General features: G+C 39.9%; 1 protein-coding gene across 3 annotated transcripts in view; it reads right to left on the bottom strand.

The window, feature by feature from the left end:
• The window catches only part of LOC110556622 (phosphatidylinositol 3,4,5-trisphosphate 3-phosphatase TPTE2-like), a 37,373-nt gene extending 31,890 nt beyond the window's left edge, over nucleotides 1-5,483 (bottom strand). For 2 of the 3 annotated variants that reach the window (XM_021650479.2, XM_021650480.2), the window contains exons 1-5: nucleotides 5,437-5,483; nucleotides 3,673-3,792; nucleotides 1,777-1,876; nucleotides 1,594-1,657; nucleotides 833-897 (exon numbers count right to left, since the gene is read on the bottom strand). In XM_021650479.2, coding sequence (XP_021506154.1) covers nucleotides 833-897; nucleotides 1,594-1,657; nucleotides 1,777-1,876; nucleotides 3,673-3,792; nucleotides 5,437-5,468 — 381 coding nt within the window. In that variant the 5' untranslated portion in view covers nucleotides 5,469-5,483. The remainder of the gene's footprint in view (nucleotides 1-832; nucleotides 898-1,593; nucleotides 1,658-1,776; nucleotides 1,877-3,672; nucleotides 3,793-5,436) is intronic. The other variant, XM_021650481.2, reaches the window with a different exon arrangement.
• Between the last annotated feature and the right edge of the window lie 13,321 nt (nucleotides 5,484-18,804).

The raw sequence follows: 18,804 nt of genomic DNA, 5'->3' as shown, positions 1-18,804 counted from the left end.
CTGCAGGGACCCCCCTCAACGTGCCACCATGGCCTTAACATCCTTTCTTTGTAAGGATTGAGAAAACCTCAGGACTGTTTTGGTATCCTGGAAGGAGTTACGTGTCCATAGATAGCAACCTTTTTCATTCGCTAGACAGCCATGACTTAAAATGACATCCTATTCAAGATGAGTAAGCTGTTACCACTGAACATAAGACCACCGAAGCTCTCTGTGGCTTAATCTGAAGCTCATCTGTAGCTCAACTAATAGCTTAGATTTGAGCCAGTCAGTCAGGCAGCTCCACTGAGGAGCTGTTGGTGGCTGGTGACTGTTAGAGACGGTTGTTTTCCCCTTTGTGGCTTCTGATAGTCACACATGCTGTAGCGAATGACCACACACCATGTACATGTAAGTAGCATTTGTTGGATGCAATGGGCTATTAAAACACAGAAAGGAAGAGGACGTGAAGTTGGGAGGGGAATTAGTTGGGGGACGTTAAGAACAGATGTCAGATAGAGCCACTGAGCCAAGCTCCTGAGGACTGTCGGCAATTGCACACAGACACACAAGAGTGCCCAGCTGAGACAGACGGTCCTGTCCTGGCTCACTAGAGCCACACAGCTAAGCTCAACAGAAATCAATAAGTCACAGTAAGACATGCTTAAAAGAGAGTGGCGATAAGCCAGTGAAATTTTAAAGTAGTTTATAAATAGAAAAAGCAAACTGATGACCATCAATTGTGGTTTTGGCCAAAAGAACAGTATTTACAAGTATACTGGCATGGTTAATAACAAGTGTACAACTCCAGCATCACTGGGGCAATGAGCACTTGCCATGGGAGTAGCCTTACCTGAATTGGATTTCTATAGAAGGACTGCTTTCCAGACGATGGGAACGACATAGCAATAATACGCTCTGGAAGTCAAAATAATTGCTGTTATGATGCGTATTATAATAGAGATGACAAAATGTACAAAATTTCATCTACATGCCGTGAAACGCTTAGAAAGATGACATTCAAGAAAGAAGAACTAACACATTCTCTGAATAATCAAAATGATACAAAGCATTAAATTATCTAATACAGTAATAACGAGTAATCTGACGCAGTGACCCTAAGACTCAGTTGGTTCACAGGTTTTTGTCGGCTTAAGTCTGCAGCTCCCTCAGTGGGAGTAAAATTTCTTTAGGAAACCAAAGAAATTAGCCTTTTCTCCACTAAAGACAGAACTGCCTAAGTGCTTTCTGGCCCAGCTGGCTCAGGAAATCAGAGATCACAGAGCAGAGACTTCAGTTTCTGGAGTTGTAAGAAGATTCAAAAGACTCTTGGGATCCTTGGGACCAAGGCCAACCACCAGAACTGAATGAATGAAAACCCAAGCAGAACTGTTTCAGCCGAAAACCTACCACCCCACCTCCTGTGCTTCAGCTCTAGTTTGAAATGACGGGAGCAGACATTTCTAGTGTCACGGCCAGACCACCACTGCGACGTATGTGTTAGCCGATAAGGAACGCCTTGAAATAACGGCAGAAATGAGACAGAATGCAGCATCTGCACTCTCAAGCAAAACGCACGGTTTTTACAAACAACAACAGAGAAGCTTCACCAACCGGTAACGTAAGTGAGATCTAGGTCAAAGCCATCCTTCTTGTATCGTCGTTTGTTTCCCGAGACCTGAATTGGAAAATCATACAGCAGGAAATAAACCAACAGGAAAAAGGAGAGATGGTGTACATCTTCCAGACTTTGCAAGTATTTCCCGGAACACGAAACCAAAGCAAGTGGTCACTCACCAGCCGCCTTGTCAGCTTTACAAGCTGTCTTTTTTGATGAGCCAGTTGCAAAATTCTTATCAGAACGAGCAGTCGTAGAGGTCGAAATAAAACTGCTAATCTAAATAAATTAGAGATAAAAGTTTGAATACCCATTTTTGCTACGAAAAAAAAAAACGACCCAGAATATTTGGTTTACATGGATTGAGTTTGACAATTTTATAGTCAATGAGTTTTTTTGTGGTGCTTTGATCAAGTCCAAGGCTCTGTGCAGGCTGGACAGGTTGTTCTGTGTGCACTGCTTCTAGTTTTGTATTCGTCTGGGCAGATGATGTTTTTATCTCCATGCAGAAGAGAATGGGCAATGTCCAGAGACACTTTTCATTGTCATACCATTATGTTGGTGTGCTGCCACTAGGCCAAGTAGATACAAGCAGAGAATGTTGATAAACATCTTGCTCTGAATGGCATCCTCTCCGAGAATTCTCTGACCTAAAATGTCGATAATGCTAAGGTTGGGGAAGACAGGCTCAGAATACGTAGTTTAACATCAGTGTTGCTCTTTCTCTTTTCTTTTCTTTTCTTTCCTTTGTGTGTGTGTGTGTGTGTGTGTGTGTGTGTGTGTGAGTGTTCATCCAAACATTGCCTGTGTCGTCTATATCAGTAAACAGAAAATCACTACTTTTGGTAAAGACACATCAGAAAGCAGACTGAAACGCTAACCACGTATGCTGGCTGGTGTTTCTCCTTCCAGCAAGCACACCAAGGTAGAGGACTGCTGTTCTCAAACACTGGGACTTTCATTTGAGGCCACGTGAACAAGGCAGCTGGAAAAGCTCTTCAAAGCTCTTTCAAGCCTGGGGTGTGGATGGAAGGCGTGGCTCCGCAGTGAAGAGCACCGTTTCTCTTGCAGAGGCCTGGGTCTGGCTCCCAGCACCCATGCGGCAGCTCACAGCCATCTGCAGTTCCAGCTTCAGGAGACCTCTTCTAAGGCACTGCACACATGTGCTGCACATACATACATGCAGGCAAAGCGCCCGTACACGTAAAATAAAAATAAATAAATCTTTTTTAAAAATCATAAAAATAAAGCACGGAGCAATAGGCCGGGAGCCGCTAAGTACCCAGTGCCTCTAAGGCGGAACTTGAGAGACTGGTTTACAACACACAAGGACACATTTAGCTGAACCCTGGATTGAAGTCCCGGGAAGTTAGGGTACAGAAAGAAATCAGTTATTTGACAAGTGATAAGCCTACCTCACAACCTTCATTTCAATACACACTTTTTTTTTTTTCTATTTTGCCACAGTAAAAAGGAGGGCAGAAAGAGAAGGAGAAAGAGGGAAGGATGAAGAAGAGAGAGCTAATAGATTCTGACAGTTTTGATTTTGCCAGAGCGTTCTCATTTCTACTATAATTCCTCTTTACTGCTGCTGGCCATGCTTCCTCCTGGTTTCTCGCTACATTTCCTGCTCTTTAGAGATCTAAATTGGAGTCCTCAAATTATATACATGCTTAATATTCTCTTGGTTACAGGGACATCCCAGGATCATAGAACTTTATGTATAAGGTATTTGTGGTCAAAGCACAAATGAGTATTTATAGATAATTTCATAATGTTGTGAAATTAAAGCTCCTATAAGAGTTAAGCCTAGCATTTTTTCTTTGCATGCTCTCTTTATTCAGCTAAAGATTCTTAGTATATCTACCTTTAGCTGGCCCCTAACATCTTTTAGTTTCAAAGTATGTGGAAATTTATATGAACATTTCACTTTTAAACCACTTACCTGGTATATAACCAGGGAATTCAGAGTTTAAAATATGAAATAAAATCAGGGAACTGCAACGGAACACAGGAAGCAAACAGCCCAGAAGAACAAGAGAGGAGTTTTGAGAGGTAAGCAGTGTGTTTCCTACCTTGGGATATCTCTAAGAAACTTCTTGTCATAAAATATGTAAGCGATGGCAATGAGCAGAGTCACACCAATGACGACAGCATCTAGGGTGTTCAGTAGGTCAGAGAAATAATGCTGTCTCCTGGAGAGAGGCACGGGAAAGGTTCACAAGTTATTCAGGAAGAACTGTCAGCCCTGCTGGCAGTCCCAGGGAGAATTAGGTGTTATCTTATTCTCACCTCAGACTCTAACCACTTATTGGCTCATGGTCCCTACCATGTCACCTGTGTGTGATTCTGTCCCAAGCACATGTTTTGTGGGGTGTGAAGGTCGGCTGGAGTTGAGCACTAACTGTGCAGCTTTTGAGAGTCATCACCTACACTCAGGTAGATCTTTTCAGTAGCACAGGTTTGCTCAAGCTGGTCATTCTTCTGTAAGTAGTACATTTATATCCATGCATCTGTCTGTCTGTCTATCTATCTATCTATCTATCTATCTATCTATCTATCTAAACGTGTCAAGATAGCAATTCATACTTGATAAGTAAGAAGTGGCACTAATCCATTGAGCAAGAGGCAAGAACTGTCTTCTCCCCTGTAGGTAAGGTGCTATGCATTGCTGGTAAGCAAATGAAGCTGACTATGGACCTGTGATTGGAACAGTGTCTAAAAGAAGCTCATGCATGGAGGGGGGCCACTACTTTGGACTGAGGATCTGGCTTTGTATGCATACTGGGGTTTCAATGAACTGATGTGGTCTGCATAGGGCAAAAGCAGACTGCCATTCTGTAGATGTGAGCATCGGTCTTCTAGAGAAAGTCTTTTCTGATTCTGAGAGATCATCTATTTTTAGATTGATGTTTTCCAATATTTTAAGGGATTTCTTTATGCTTTTAATTTAGCATATCTAAATTATTCAAAATGGGTTTTATTTTGACTTCTAATACCTGTGAATAAAATATTTTGATCATATTCACTTAATTACTCTCTCTTTTTTTCCACTCCTTCTAATCTCTTCCTCCTCCCAACTAGCCCCCTTCTACTTTTGTGTCTGTTTTGTGGCAGAGTGAGGAGTATGGGTGAGGGATTATTTATAGAGATAAATAATGGCCACATCACTGAAGAAAATGTTGAAAGAGCCCTTTATAGATCCCGAGAAACTGGGCAGTTGACAATTGTCCTTAACTCATAAAAGGACATGGGGACAAAAAGAAATCTTAGGAAAGAGGAGAAATTGCACCTGAGATGCTCTGAGAATAAAATGAGAATTTAAGCAGAGATCAATGTCTTTTATTGTGGATTTTATTGGGAGGATCATGCCTCTGGACTCTTCTGCACTATAATTCCAGTTTTTGCATTTACTGAAATATGAACTCTTTGTGATGCGCTCTTTAGTGTTTCATCAAATCTTGGTTGGGATTCCAGCCAATCCAATACTAGCACTTGCACTTCACATACGTGTTTCTTTCCTTCATGTGCATAAAGATGCAATGGTTGCCTGACTCCTCCTTGAAGCCCTTTTAAGTTTTAGCAATTGTAGGATATATTGTCTAATATATTTCTGTAGAATACAGGTACAACAATAGCACTGAGAAAGCCGCTGTTTAAAAGTCTGGCTTTAGATTATTGATTATTAATTCTACAAAGAGAATTATTTTGATAAAGAAAGACCCAATCGGTTGAGGTGATCTAACAATTCTTATAGAATACCTCTTCTATCACTGCAAAAATGGCTTTAGTCTTAAAACAAAACAAAACAAAACAAAATGAAACAGAATCACACTTACCCTTCTACATACACTCTGAGAAGAACATCCATGAGGAAAAATAAAGCAATAGCTAAAGAAACAGAACGATATTCCAAAGGGATATACATTTTGTTTCCAGACATATGTAGATCTATAGCCACGAGAATTATGTCCAGAAAGATCAGCAAAACTCCAAACAGTCTAAAATAAACAGATATGCAGACTGGAGGTGCTGCCTCCCTGGTAACACAGTATTAAAGCCAATGATCAGGTGCCCCCCCCCAAAGTCTTTATTTAGAAGTAAACTGTCTTATGAGAGAAAGAATAATGTTGCTTTAGAATCTTAAAAAAATGTTCAGTTTTCACCCAATAAAAGTAGTGGTCAGTAGATAAAATCTGCACCAACCCATTCCCTATGGCAGGGACATCGTAGGAATGAAGTCACATTAATGCAAATACGTTTAAGACTTTAGCAACAAAAAGAAGTGAAAGCAGGAATAACATACCCCTTTAAAAACACTTTAACTAGAAAAAGAGTTTTTCTCAGTGAAAATTTCAAAGCATACATGATTACATATTCATGGGTACACACATGGATCCTACACACAGGACAGATACATGAGAAAAAAATCAGCTCCATAAATATTTGCATGATTAATCCAACTCTTTAAGTGTTCCGAAGCCTTTCTTGTATAGTCTCAAAAAACTTCTTACAAGTTATTTCTTTTCCTAAACTACAAAGATGAATCAATTCAGCTTTAAAATGCTTTCTCTTTAAAAACTAAAGATTCAACTGAAATATTATTCATCTGGAAGTTTACCAGATAGCTCAGTAGTAAGACAGCTGCCACTCAAGTGCGATGACCTGAGCTGCACCCTCAGCACCTACGCAAAAGCTTGGGTCAGGGCACTGCCTGTGATCCTTGCTCTAGGGAGGCAGAAACGGAAGGACACCTGGAGCTCATGGCCCAGTCAGCCTATCAGTGAACACTGTGTACCCTGAGAACTCCTAGTAAAAAATAATAAGATGACAAGAGGTTGAAGATATCCAACGTTGATTTATGTCCTTATATACACATACACACAGACACATATACACACAGACACACACTCATATGCACAGACACACATACACATAGACAACACAGACATACACACATATACACATAGACACAGACACATATATCCACACACATATACATACAAACACAAAGAAAGAGATACAAATAACACACATACATACACACACCTACACACACACACACACACACTTGTACAAATATGTGAAACTCCATGCACACATACAATATCAATTTTAAAAGAAGCAATTACATTATATTAATATGAATCACCACGTAGAAAAGAAATCTAAGTAAAATATGTCTGGAATTGGGTGTATAAAACATTTAGCCTGTAATTACAGAATTTAAAAGTGCATGCTTTCTCCTTCTTACTTTTATGAGTAGAAAAATATTAATATGCTACTACTTGGGTCTGAGTAAGGGTTACTTCCTTGAACATCTCAATCTTCAGTGTTAACCACACCTCCGAGCTCTCACCAACTACTTCTTCTAGACCCCACATACCTGAAAGCAACCGAGGACACAAGGTAGTGCACAAATTTCTTAATCTGGTTGCTGTAAAAGTTAGTAAAGTTAAATCAGTCGTAGATCCCCCTAACATATGATAAACTCAGCAAAACAAAAGCCCTTTATAAGCACAAATTTTAAATAAAAGACCCCATCAGTTATATACCAAAATGTTCTGTGCTGGTAACTAAAATGTTTACATTTTTGCTTTTTTGGTTGTTGTTGTTGTTCCTATTTAGAATATATGTGAATGAAACGCCGTTTCATTCGTTTTGGGAATTTAGTAGCATATCTTGCACGTAAAGCTCCAACTCCAACTTTCAGGGAACTCCAGCTTTGAACTTGAGACTAACCAAATAAAGCATCATGCCATGGAGGTGGAAAAGAGTGCTTTACAAAAGGTGTTCCAATGTCAGATCCTCCATTAGCAAATTAGGATTTGGGGCAAATAACCAAACTCAGAGAGGCCTCAGTGTCCTAGCAACAAAATAATGGATTTCTTTCTAAAAACAAGTTAAAGAAGCCCTCCCAAACTCATCCTGTAAAGCCACCATTTTTCTAATGGCCAAACAAGTTAAAAACCCAACAAAACAGATAAGCACAGATACAAAAATCCTCGGTAAAATACTAGCACACTGAATAAAAACACATCTTTAGAAAATCATCCTCCATGATAAAGTTGGCCTAATCCTGGAAATGTAATGTTGATTCAACATCCATGAGTCAATAAATATGATGAATATACAAGTAACTTAAATCAGGATGAGACGGGGCTGCCAATTATCCCCACAATACGGTGCTAAAAACACTAGCTAGAGCAATAAGGCAAGAGAAGGGAATTACAAGTTAAAACAAACAAAAAAGAAGTTGAATTATCCTCATTTGAACATGATATGATGCTGTATATGAATATGAGAGACCCCAAAATTCCATTAGAAAACTGCTTGAAATATAACAGTTTCAGCAAAGTGGCATGGCACACAACAGCTTACAAAAAGCTTTTTGATACACAACAGCAAACCTACAGAGAAGGTGATCATGGATACCCTGATTTACCACAGCATCAAAGACAACAAACTATCTTGGAGTAAACCCAACCAAGTAAACAGTTTTTAAGCTAGCAAAACTATTATTTTTGTGAGTAAACAAAAATGTTTTTCCAAACATGGTATTTGTCTGCAAATTCCATTGGTCATTAGTAAGTATTTTTTCACATTTCTCTTTCATCATTTCTGTCTCAGTGCAAGCTCTGTTTTCCCAAAGATCCCAAAAGATCCACCCATGGCTGTTTCTATCCCTTCAAATATCAAACTCACTTACCAGTATGAGTCGTGAACTTCAACAAATTCATCACCATCATACAACATGGACATCTGTTGTAACTTGCTTTAGCACCAACGAATTCAAAGAAACACTATTAGAGATTGCTACATTTAACACTAATATAAAAAAAATAAATCAACTAGAACCTCTTTGAATGTAAAAGATACAACTTTTTACAAAAAAAAAAAATAGAATCATTGTTCAGAAAACTTTCTTCTCATGGACAATTCCAAGTCTTGATTCTACAAATTTCTCTTTTCTCTCCTGTGTCTCGCTTTGTCCATGTATATATCCAGACAGTCCTTGATGACACCATCATTGCAACATGAAACACATCAACCTTTTAACAAAGTAGTCTAACACTACAGATAATCATTGTATTTAAGTCAATACTAAAGATTAAAAATAATCATGTAAGAGCTGAGTGAATTCAAAGATTTATTTGGGGTTGAAATATACACAATTGTCCTACAGTTTATAATGTTGTTAAACACTTAAAAGTTATATGCTGGAGTCTGGAGAGTTGGCTCAGAGACTAAGAGCACTGGCTGTTCTTCCAGAGGTCCTAAGTTCAATTCCCGGCAACCATATGGTGGCTCACAACCATCCATAATGAGATCTGGTGCCCCCTTCTGGCCTGTAGGCATACATGTGGGCAGGATATTGTATACATAATAAACAAAAAAACAAATAAAAAAGCAAATAAATAAATATATTACCCCATCTAAGCCAACCTGTAGTACCATTTTGGAGGTTACATTTATTTCAAAATTCAACTTGAAAGTGTAGGTAGTTAAAAATATTGCCCTTTCTAATTTCATGATTTGCAAGTCCTTCTACAACCCCGTACTTTTCATATACAATGGAAGTTTTTCTTGCCCTTGGATAGTATTAAAATAACTAAAGGTATGAGAGAAGGCCTCCACTGTGATAATGGCCATGTGTTTGAGACATCAAAGTTCTGGAGAAGGAGAGACAGGTTTAAGGTCTATTAATTTGATTCTTTTTTTTTTTTTTACCCCTAGGGTTCCACTTTCTCTGCTTACTGTCACTTCCTTTCTTGCTCTAAATAGGACTTTTTCCTCTCTTGCTCATTCATGGCCGCAGATTAGGAATAAAACACTCTCTTCTAAGCATTTCCTCTTTTAACTGAGGCAGAAAGGTACCGACAGATGCTACAGCAAGAAGGCTTTTAAAAATAATATCACCTGCTTTTTGGGTGGATGACACCTAAATGAACATCGGTACAAAGTCCCAATTTATTTCTAATATCAGAGATCAGACCTCTACTCTTGCCTGATACGTCTAAAAGAAAAAGGGGGAACTGTAGAGAGCTGCGGAATGCTATGCCTTAAAGATGGAGCTGGTTTCCTCCTTCCACCTTCCCGATGGTGAGTGCTCTCTGTCACAAACAATTCCACATTTGGCTAAGGCTGAGGATCTGGCTTGCTTCCATGTATGTGGACCTATCTGCATTGCCCACGTGGCACACCTGGGTTGGCTACCCAGAGGCTATTTAAGCTGTGGGCTGGCTTTCCCCAGGGTCCGAGGATTGTTCAAGGTTCCTGAATAAACTGCATTGAAAAAAAAAACTCTAAAAAAAAAATAATAATAATATCACCATCTATATTGTCCCGATACGCCCATGGGACTTCTCGAACTGCAGTATCTTTCTTTTCTGTGCATCCAAATACATTGAGATGTATGCATTTCTCTGTATCTGAATACATAAATATATTTGTTAGATCTCACCATGTGCTGATGTTCTGTTCATCGATTTCATCGATTTCTGGCATCAAACCATATGAGGCAATGCTAAAGTAGTTAAAAAAAACAAACAAACATATAGTCAGACACCACCTGATTTCCCAGAACTGACTTGTTTGTCCAAATTAGCTCCACATAATGACTGTTTGAAATTCATGAACTTGTTAACATTTAATACTTTAATGGAAAAGGTTAAAAATCTAGCAAACCAAACGTGACAAAGCTTAAGTGGTATTCTTCATATTGAGAGTAAACCAATGTAAAACAGTATTTCATGGTTGAATTTAGTTTAGGGTTCAGTCTTTATATCCATTTTACCAAAGCACTTTACTGTGTTATTTCCACACAGAGTTGCAGAATGCATTCAGCAGATAGCTCCAACCTCCATTCACATGGTTGCCCAGTGACCTTCTTGGTCCCTTGTAACCACTACTCTAATTTCAAATAAACTCTTTTGCTTTTCCTCACATATAAGAAAAATTATGTGAAACTCGTCTTTCAGTCTTTCAGTACCTACCTCATTTCACTTAATACCATGTCACCCAGTTCCATTCATTCTAGTGCAAATGAAAGAATTTTATTCTTTTGGGCTTAACAAAATTTCACTCCATCACATTTTGTTGTTTAACTCTTCTCATAGTAGACACCTAGGCTCAAGATATCCCTTAACTACTGATAATAGTGCAGTGATTATGCAAATATCTTCATTATATGTAGACTTTATTTCCTCTGAGCCTATGTCAAGGGGTGGGCTGTTTCTTCGGATTGTCATGTTTTTCTTTTTAAATTACTTACAGTCTATTCACACTGTCATTTTTAAACTGATTGGCTTTTGATATTTCTTGAGTCTTTGATATATCCTCGGTATCGATGCCTGCCATGAATGGTTGAGAAACATTTTCTACCGTTCTGTACCCTGTCTCTTCACTCTTTATTTCCATTACTCTTCATAAGCTTAAAACTTTTGAAAATTATATCTATTTACTTGTGTGTGTGTGCGTGCGTGTGTGTGCGTGCATGTGTGTGTGTGTGTGTACACTCACGCCCGTGCCACAGCCTGAGTGGAGATCACAAAACAAGTTGCGTGGAGCAGTTCTCTTATTTAAACATGGAAGCATCAAGTTTGGCAACAGCCTTCACCTGCTGTCAATCTTGCCCATCCAAGAAGCTTTTCATTTTTTATGTAACATTTGTCAAATTTCATGTTTGTTTATTCTGCTTTTGGGATCTTATACAGATAAATCACCATACTTGTACCAATATTTTAAAGTCTTTTTCCCTCATAATTTTTGAGTTTCTGAACTTAAATCAATCCCTTGTTACATGTCTGGTTGATTTTTGCACACAGTGATAGATAGGGATCTAGTCTCAGTCTCTGACATGTGCACACCCAGTTTCCCCAGCACTATCTGTTGGAGAGGCTCTCCTCTTCTTAAAGTTTGGCTTCTCGCACCTCTGCTGAGAATCTTCTAGCTGCAGGGATGTGGATTTGTTACTGGGTTTTTATTCTGCTCCATTGGCCCGGGTGCTCTTTTATGCCGACTCCATGTTGCTTTACTGTGGCCATGTGCTACGGCTTTGCCATGTCTTGGAATCAGATGCTATAGAATGCCTCTAACTGTTCTTATGCCTAGTATTGCTTTAGCTCCCTAGAATCTTTCGTGCTTCCATCCTTGTTTCAGGCTTACCTTTTTTAATTTTGCCAAGAGTGTCACTGGCATGTTATAAAGGTCACACTGCGCAAGAACCTTCTTTAGTCCTTAGGTGCCCATCTGTGTTTGGATACCTTCTTTCATGACTCTCAAATGCATCTGCCATTGTTGGATCTTTCACACATTGTGATTGGTCCTGTTTGTTCCTCAGACAGGGCAGTAACTGCAAACCTGGTACAGATGGTTCTTTCAAGGTGATTGTAGCTGGGGACTCTGGCACCGGCCTCATGTGGAAAGAGCTCAGGAAAGTGAAGGATATAGCCATGGTTTATCAGCTTCTCATTTTATTGTTTGAGATCACTTCTGTTCCCTGCCCACTGCTACTTTCTTCTTCATTTTACATGGATATTTCTCTCCTCTTGGTCTACTCTATTATTCTGTCATACACAGACACTCTAATATGGTTCTGAAGGGTTTGGCTGCTAAAACTAAGACTGAAGAGTACAAATAAGAGAGTTCTCTCTTTGGTCTGTTCCTCTTATGTACCACAATTTCAGGTACAAAGAATGTTGCATACAGAAGCTTACCATGACAGAACATGAGGGTACAAATAGAGCTATGTTTCCTTGCATGGCCCTTACAGTAACCGACCCAATCTCAAACTCTGTATGTGATGCAAGAAAGAATCCACTGGTATACACAGAGAGGAGAAAGGCAGAGAAAGTGGTATTAATTTAATTATATCTTACAACATACTGCTGGATATAGATGAATCTGTTTTCGATTCCATTGAGGTTATGCTGAAGGATTTAAAAAAGGAAAAGATAGTAAGACACTGTGTAATTCAAATGAGCTCAAGTTAATTACAATCTAATAATTATAATTGTCATCCAATTTATAAACCACTTGAGCTATTTTTCACAGCTAAGGCTGGTGGGTAACACAGCTGCCCAGTATGTTCAAAGGCCCTAGCAATAAAACAAAACTTCACTGATAAATCATATTCCCTACAAATGATGTTTCATAGTTTAACAACTGATTTAGTCATGTTTAAAGAGGTTAGTAGCAGGGGGAGGGGCAAGATGGCGGCGCCAGGAGGACTCTCATTCTGAGCAGCAGCAGCAGGATCAGCACAGTGACCAGTAATCAGAACTCGCGGCCATAAAACACAGTCATTGTGTTTCCCAGGTGCCCACGGTGGGGGATTCAATCAGCTTTTAACTCACCCGGCTAAACCGCGGAAGAGATCCCGGTTCTGCCAGACGCTTGGCTGCCGGCCGCCAGCCCCAGCCCCAGCCCAGAGCCACAAGCCAGTGTCTCTGGTCACGGTCCCAGACTGAACCGTGGGCACCACACTATCAGAGACTGGAATTTTCAGTCGAGAGATAACCCCAGGGTACAGGAACCGATTGGAACCGGCCTTAGGTCACCCAGACATCCCCTGGAAAAGACTCGGGTTCCACGGGCACCCCAGGACCCAGCCCGGAGCCAGAGCCCAAGACCCAGGCTCCAGCGCAGAGCCCTGCCTGCCTGCGCGCTTGACTTGCCGCCTGAGATAGAACTGTGGGCACCAGGGAACCAGCGAATGAGTTTCACTGTCCGGTGCAAACACACAGGGAGGAAAACAGCTGGTCTGATCTCAGAGCACTCAGCCGACACCCCCAGCCTGAAAACGTCCCCGGAAAATTACCCAGCTTAGGGAGGCACCCAGGCTCCCAAAGGCCGCAAAGGCAGACACAGGCAGTTTCTGCGCACCAGACAGCTGGCAGAGACTGAGCCGCCATCACACAGCTGTGCTCCAGGCACAGGCAGTTTCTGTGGCCAGCCAGCTGGCGGACACTGAGCAGTGTGCACCAGGGCAAAAAAGACACTGGGAGTCCGTGTCTCCAGAGAATCCACAGGGAAGGAAGGAAACTGTACTGACTTAAATCACCCAATCCTTCCCTAGAAAAAGTCTAGCAGTCTAGCAGACCAGTGGGGCCATCACTCAGCTGTGCTCCAGACACAGGCACAAACAGTTGCCTCTCGCCTGATGTCCAACTGGGTCACAGCAGCTGATCATTAAATTTACAACAAGAAACCCAGAAACAGGTCAGCTGCCTTCAGGACTTCCCTGGGTGAGAGGAAAACCCTCTCGACTAACAAAGACCACAGTTACCACTCAGGTCTATATCCCTGAGGTGAGCAACTCCTGAAAAAACACCAGCCATCCAGGACTATACCCAAAAAGCTGAGAAGACATCCTTCAGGAAAAACCAGCTTTCTGCAAAGGGGATTCTCTCCACCACAGGATCCCCAGGAACCACCAGAAAATAACCCCAAACACCTAAGATAGCACAATGGGTAGAGGCCAGCGTAAAAGCTCAAGCAACAAAAGACAGAGCAATATGGCATCTCCAGAACCCAGTTACCCAGGGGCAAGTAGCCCTGGACACCCCAGCATAACTGAAATCCAAGAAGATGACCTAACAACTATGCTCATGAAGATGATAACAGAGGAAACAAATAAGATACGTAAAGACATAGAGGAAGATAAACTCAAACAGAATATTGCCATCTGTAAAGAAATAGAGGAAGCTGCAGCCAAACAGTTTATGGCCTTTAGAAAGGAAATGCTTAAAACACTGAATGAAATAAAAGAAACAGAGTTGAAGGAACTAAAAGAAAAACAGGAAAGTACAATCAGACAGGTGAAGGAAGTAAACAAAACAACTCAAGACCTGAAGATAGAATTGGAAAAATTAAAGAAAACACAAATGGAGGAAATAATGGAAAGGAAGAATCTAGGGAAGAAAACAGAGTTATAGAGGTAAGTTACAGAGGTAAGCATAACCAACAGACTACAAGAGATGGAAGAAAGAATCTCAGGTGTAGAAGATACAATGGAAGAAATCGATGTATCTGTCAAAGAAAATGTTAAATCCGAAAAATTCCTGACATAGACCGTCCAAGAAATCCAAGACAATATGAAAAGACAAAACCTAAGAATAATAGGTATAGAGGAAAAAGAAGACTCCCTTCTCCAAGGTCCAGAAAATATTTTCAACAAAATCATTGAAGAAAATTTCCCCAAGCTAAAGGAGAGGCCAATTAGAATACATGAGGCCTACAGAACACCCAACAAATTTGACCAGAAAAGAAAATCCTCCCGCCACATAATAATCAAAACAGTAATTATACAGAACAAAGAAAAAATATTAAAAGCTGCAAGGGAAAAAGGCCAAGTAACATATAATGGCAAACCCATTAGAATCACACCTGACTTTTCAATAGAGACCAAGAAAGCCAGAAGGGCCTGGACGGATATCATGCAGACCCTAAGAGAACACAGATGTCAGCCCAGGCTACTATACCCCGCAAAACTCTGTCCTCATAGATGGAGAAAACAAGATATTCAATGACAAAAACAAATTTCAACAATACCTACAAACAAATCCAGCATTACAGAAGACACTAGAAGGGAAAATACAACCCAGGAAAACTAGCTACATTCAAGAAAACACAGGAAATAAATAACCTCACTTCAGTAAAACAAAAAGCAACCAAGCACACAACCTGATGACCACAGCCAACATCAAAATCAAGGGATCTAGCAGCCACTGGTCATTAATCTCTCTCAACATCAATGGACTCAACTCTCCAATAAAAAGACACAGATTAACAGAATGGACGTAAACTAAACCCAGCAATCTGTTGCATACAAGAAACACACCTAAGACACGAAGATAGACATTACCTGAGGGTAAAGGGTTGGAAGACAACTTTCCAAGCAAACGGACCCAAGAAGCAAGCAGGAGTAGCCATTCTAATATCTGATAAAATAGACTTTCAACCAAAATTAATAAAAAGAGATGGGGAAGGACACTTCATACTCATCAAGGGAAAATTCCACCAGGAAGACATCACAATCCTGAACATCTATGCCCCAAATACAAGAGCACCCACATTTGTAAAAGAAACATTGATAAAATTTAAAGCACATATAGATCCCCACACATTAATAGTGGGAGACTTCAACACCCCACTCTCAACAAAGGACAGGTCAACAAAACAGAAATTAAACAAAGAAACAATGTCTCCGACAGAGGCCATGAATCAAATGGACCTAACAGACATTTACAGAACTTTACACCCAAACACAAAAGAATTTACCTTCTTCTCAGCACATCATGGAACCTTCTCCAAAATAGACCATATAGTGGGTCACAAAGCAAGCCTCAACAGATACAAGAAAATTGAAATAATCCCATGTATCTTGTCTGATCACCATGGAATAAAGCTGGACCTCAACAATAACAGAAATAGCAAAAAGCCTACACATACATGGAAACTGAACAACTTGTTACTAAATGACAGCTGGGTCAGGGAAGAAATAAAGAAAGAAATTAAAGTCTTTGTAGAAATCAATGAAAATGAAGACACAACATACCCAAACTTGTGGGACACAATGAAAGCAATGCTAAGAGGAAAGTTCATAGCACTAAGTGCCTTCAAGAAGAAATTCGAGACAGCTCATTCAAGCACCTTAATGGCTCACTTAAAAACCCTAGAAAAAGAAGAAGCAGACACACCAAGAAGGAGTAGACGGCTGGAAATAATCAAACTCAGGGCTGAAATCAATCAATTGGAAACAAAGAAAACAATTCAAAGAATCAATGAAACCAAGAGCTGGTTCTTTGAGAAAATCAACAAGATAGACAAACCCTTAGCCAAGCTAACTAAAAGGCAGAGAGACACCACCCAAATCAACAAAATCAGAACTGAAAAGGGGGATATAACTATAGACACTGAGGAAATCCAAACAATCATTAGGACTTACTTCAAAAGTCTATATGCCACAAAATTTGAAAATCTAAATGAAATGGACAATTTTCTTGATCGATTTGACTTACCAAAGCTGAATCAGGACCAGGTAAATCAACTAAATAGTCCTATATCCCCCAAAGAAATAGAAGCGGTCATCAAAAGTCTCCCATCCAAAAAAAGCCCAGGACCAGATGGCTTCAGTGCAGAATTCTACCAGACCTTCAAAGAAGAGCTAACACCAATTCTCTTCAAACTATTCCACAAAATAGAAACAGAAGGAACATTACCAAACTCATTCTATGAAGCCACGGCCACCTTGGTACCTAAACCTCACAAAGACTCAACAAAGAAAGAGAATTTCAGGCCAATCTCCCTTATGAACATTGATGCAAAAATACTTAATAAAATACTTGCAAACCGAATCCAAGAATACATTAAAGATATTATCCATTATGACCAAGTAGGCTTCATCCCAGGTATGCAGGGGTGGTTCAATATATGGAAATCCATCAATGTGATCCACCATATTAACAAACTGAAAGAAAAAAACCACATGATAATCTCCCTAGATGCTGAAAAAGCATTTGACAAAATCCAACATCCATTCATGTTTAAAGTATTGGAGAGATCAGGGATACAATGCACATATCTAAACATAGTAAAGGCGATATACAGCAAGCCTATAGCCAACATCAAACTGAACGGAGAGAAACTTAAAGCAATCCCACTAAAATCAGGGACAAGACAAGGCTGCCCACTCTCTCCATATCTTTTCAACATAGTGCTGGAAGTCCTTGCTAGAGCAATAAGACAGTTGAAGGAGATCAAGGGGATACAAATTGGAAAGGAAGAAGTCAAATTATCACTATTTGCAGATGATATGATAGTATACATGAGTGACCCCAAAACCTCTACCAGGGAACTCCTACAGCTGATAAACACCTTCAGCAAAGTGGCCGTATACAAAATTAACTCAAAAAAATCAGTAGCCCTCCTGTATACAAAAGACAAAAGGGCTGAGAAAGAAATTAGGGAAACAACACCCTTCACAATAGCCACAAATGACATAAGGTACCTCGGAGTAACCCTAACCAAGGAAGTCAAAGACTTGTATGAAAAAAATTTCAAATCTCTGAAGAAAGAATTAGAAGAAGATATGAGAAGATGGAAAGATCTCCCATGCTCATGGCTTGGCAAGATTAACATAGTAAAAATGGCCATCTTACCAAAAGCAATCTACAGATTCAATGCAATGCCCATCAAATTACCAACACAATTCTTTACAGACCTGGAAAGAAAAATTCTCAACTTCATATGGAATAACAAGAAACCCAGAATTGCTAAAACAATCCTGTACAATAAAAGATTTTCTGGAGGTATCTCCATCCCTGATATTAAGTTGTACTACAGAGCAACAGTTTTAAAAACTGCATGGCACTGGCATAGAATCAGAATGGTGGATCAATGGAACCGAACGGAGGACCCAGAAATAAACCCACACACTTATGGACACCTGATCTTTGACAAAGACGCCAAAACCATTCAATGGAAAAAAGATAGCATCTTCAACAAATGGTGCTGGTCCAACTGGATGTCTACATGTAGAAAAATGAAAATAGATCCATACTTATCACCCTGCACAAAACTGAAGTCCAAGTGGATCAAAGACCTCATCATAAAACCAGACACATTAAATCGGCTTGAAAAAAAAGTGGGAAATACCCTAGAACTCATTGGTACAGGAGAAAACTTCCTGAACAGAACACCAACAGCACAGGCTCTAAGAGCAACAATCAATAAATGGGACCTCATGAAACTGAAAAGCTTCTGCAAAGCAAAGGACACCGTCATCAAAACAAAGCGACCGCCTACAGATTGGGAAAAAATCTTCACCAACCCTTTATCTGACAGAGGACTCATATCCAGTATATATAAAGAACTAAAGAAGCTGAAAAGCAGCAAACCAAGTAATCCACTTAAAAAATGGGGAACAGAGCTAAACAGAGAATTCTCTGTAGAGGAATACCGAATGGCAGAGAAGCACTTAAAGAAATGCTCAACCTCACTAGCCATTAGGGAAATGCAAATCAAAACAACCCTGAGATTTCACCTTACACCCATGAGAATGGCCAAGATCAAAAACTCAAGTGACAACACATGCTGGAGAGGTCGTGGAGAAAGGGGAACCCTTCTCCACTGCTGGTGGGAATGTAAACTTGTACAACCACTCTGGAAATCAATCTGGTGCTTTCTCAGACAACTAGGAATAG

Source organism: Meriones unguiculatus, chromosome 4 (genome assembly GCF_030254825.1).
Source record: "Meriones unguiculatus strain TT.TT164.6M chromosome 4, Bangor_MerUng_6.1, whole genome shotgun sequence".
Lineage (NCBI taxonomy): Eukaryota > Metazoa > Chordata > Mammalia > Rodentia > Muridae > Meriones > Meriones unguiculatus.
Note: the sequence above shows the minus strand (reverse complement) of the source record. Positions and strands in the feature narration are given on the sequence as shown.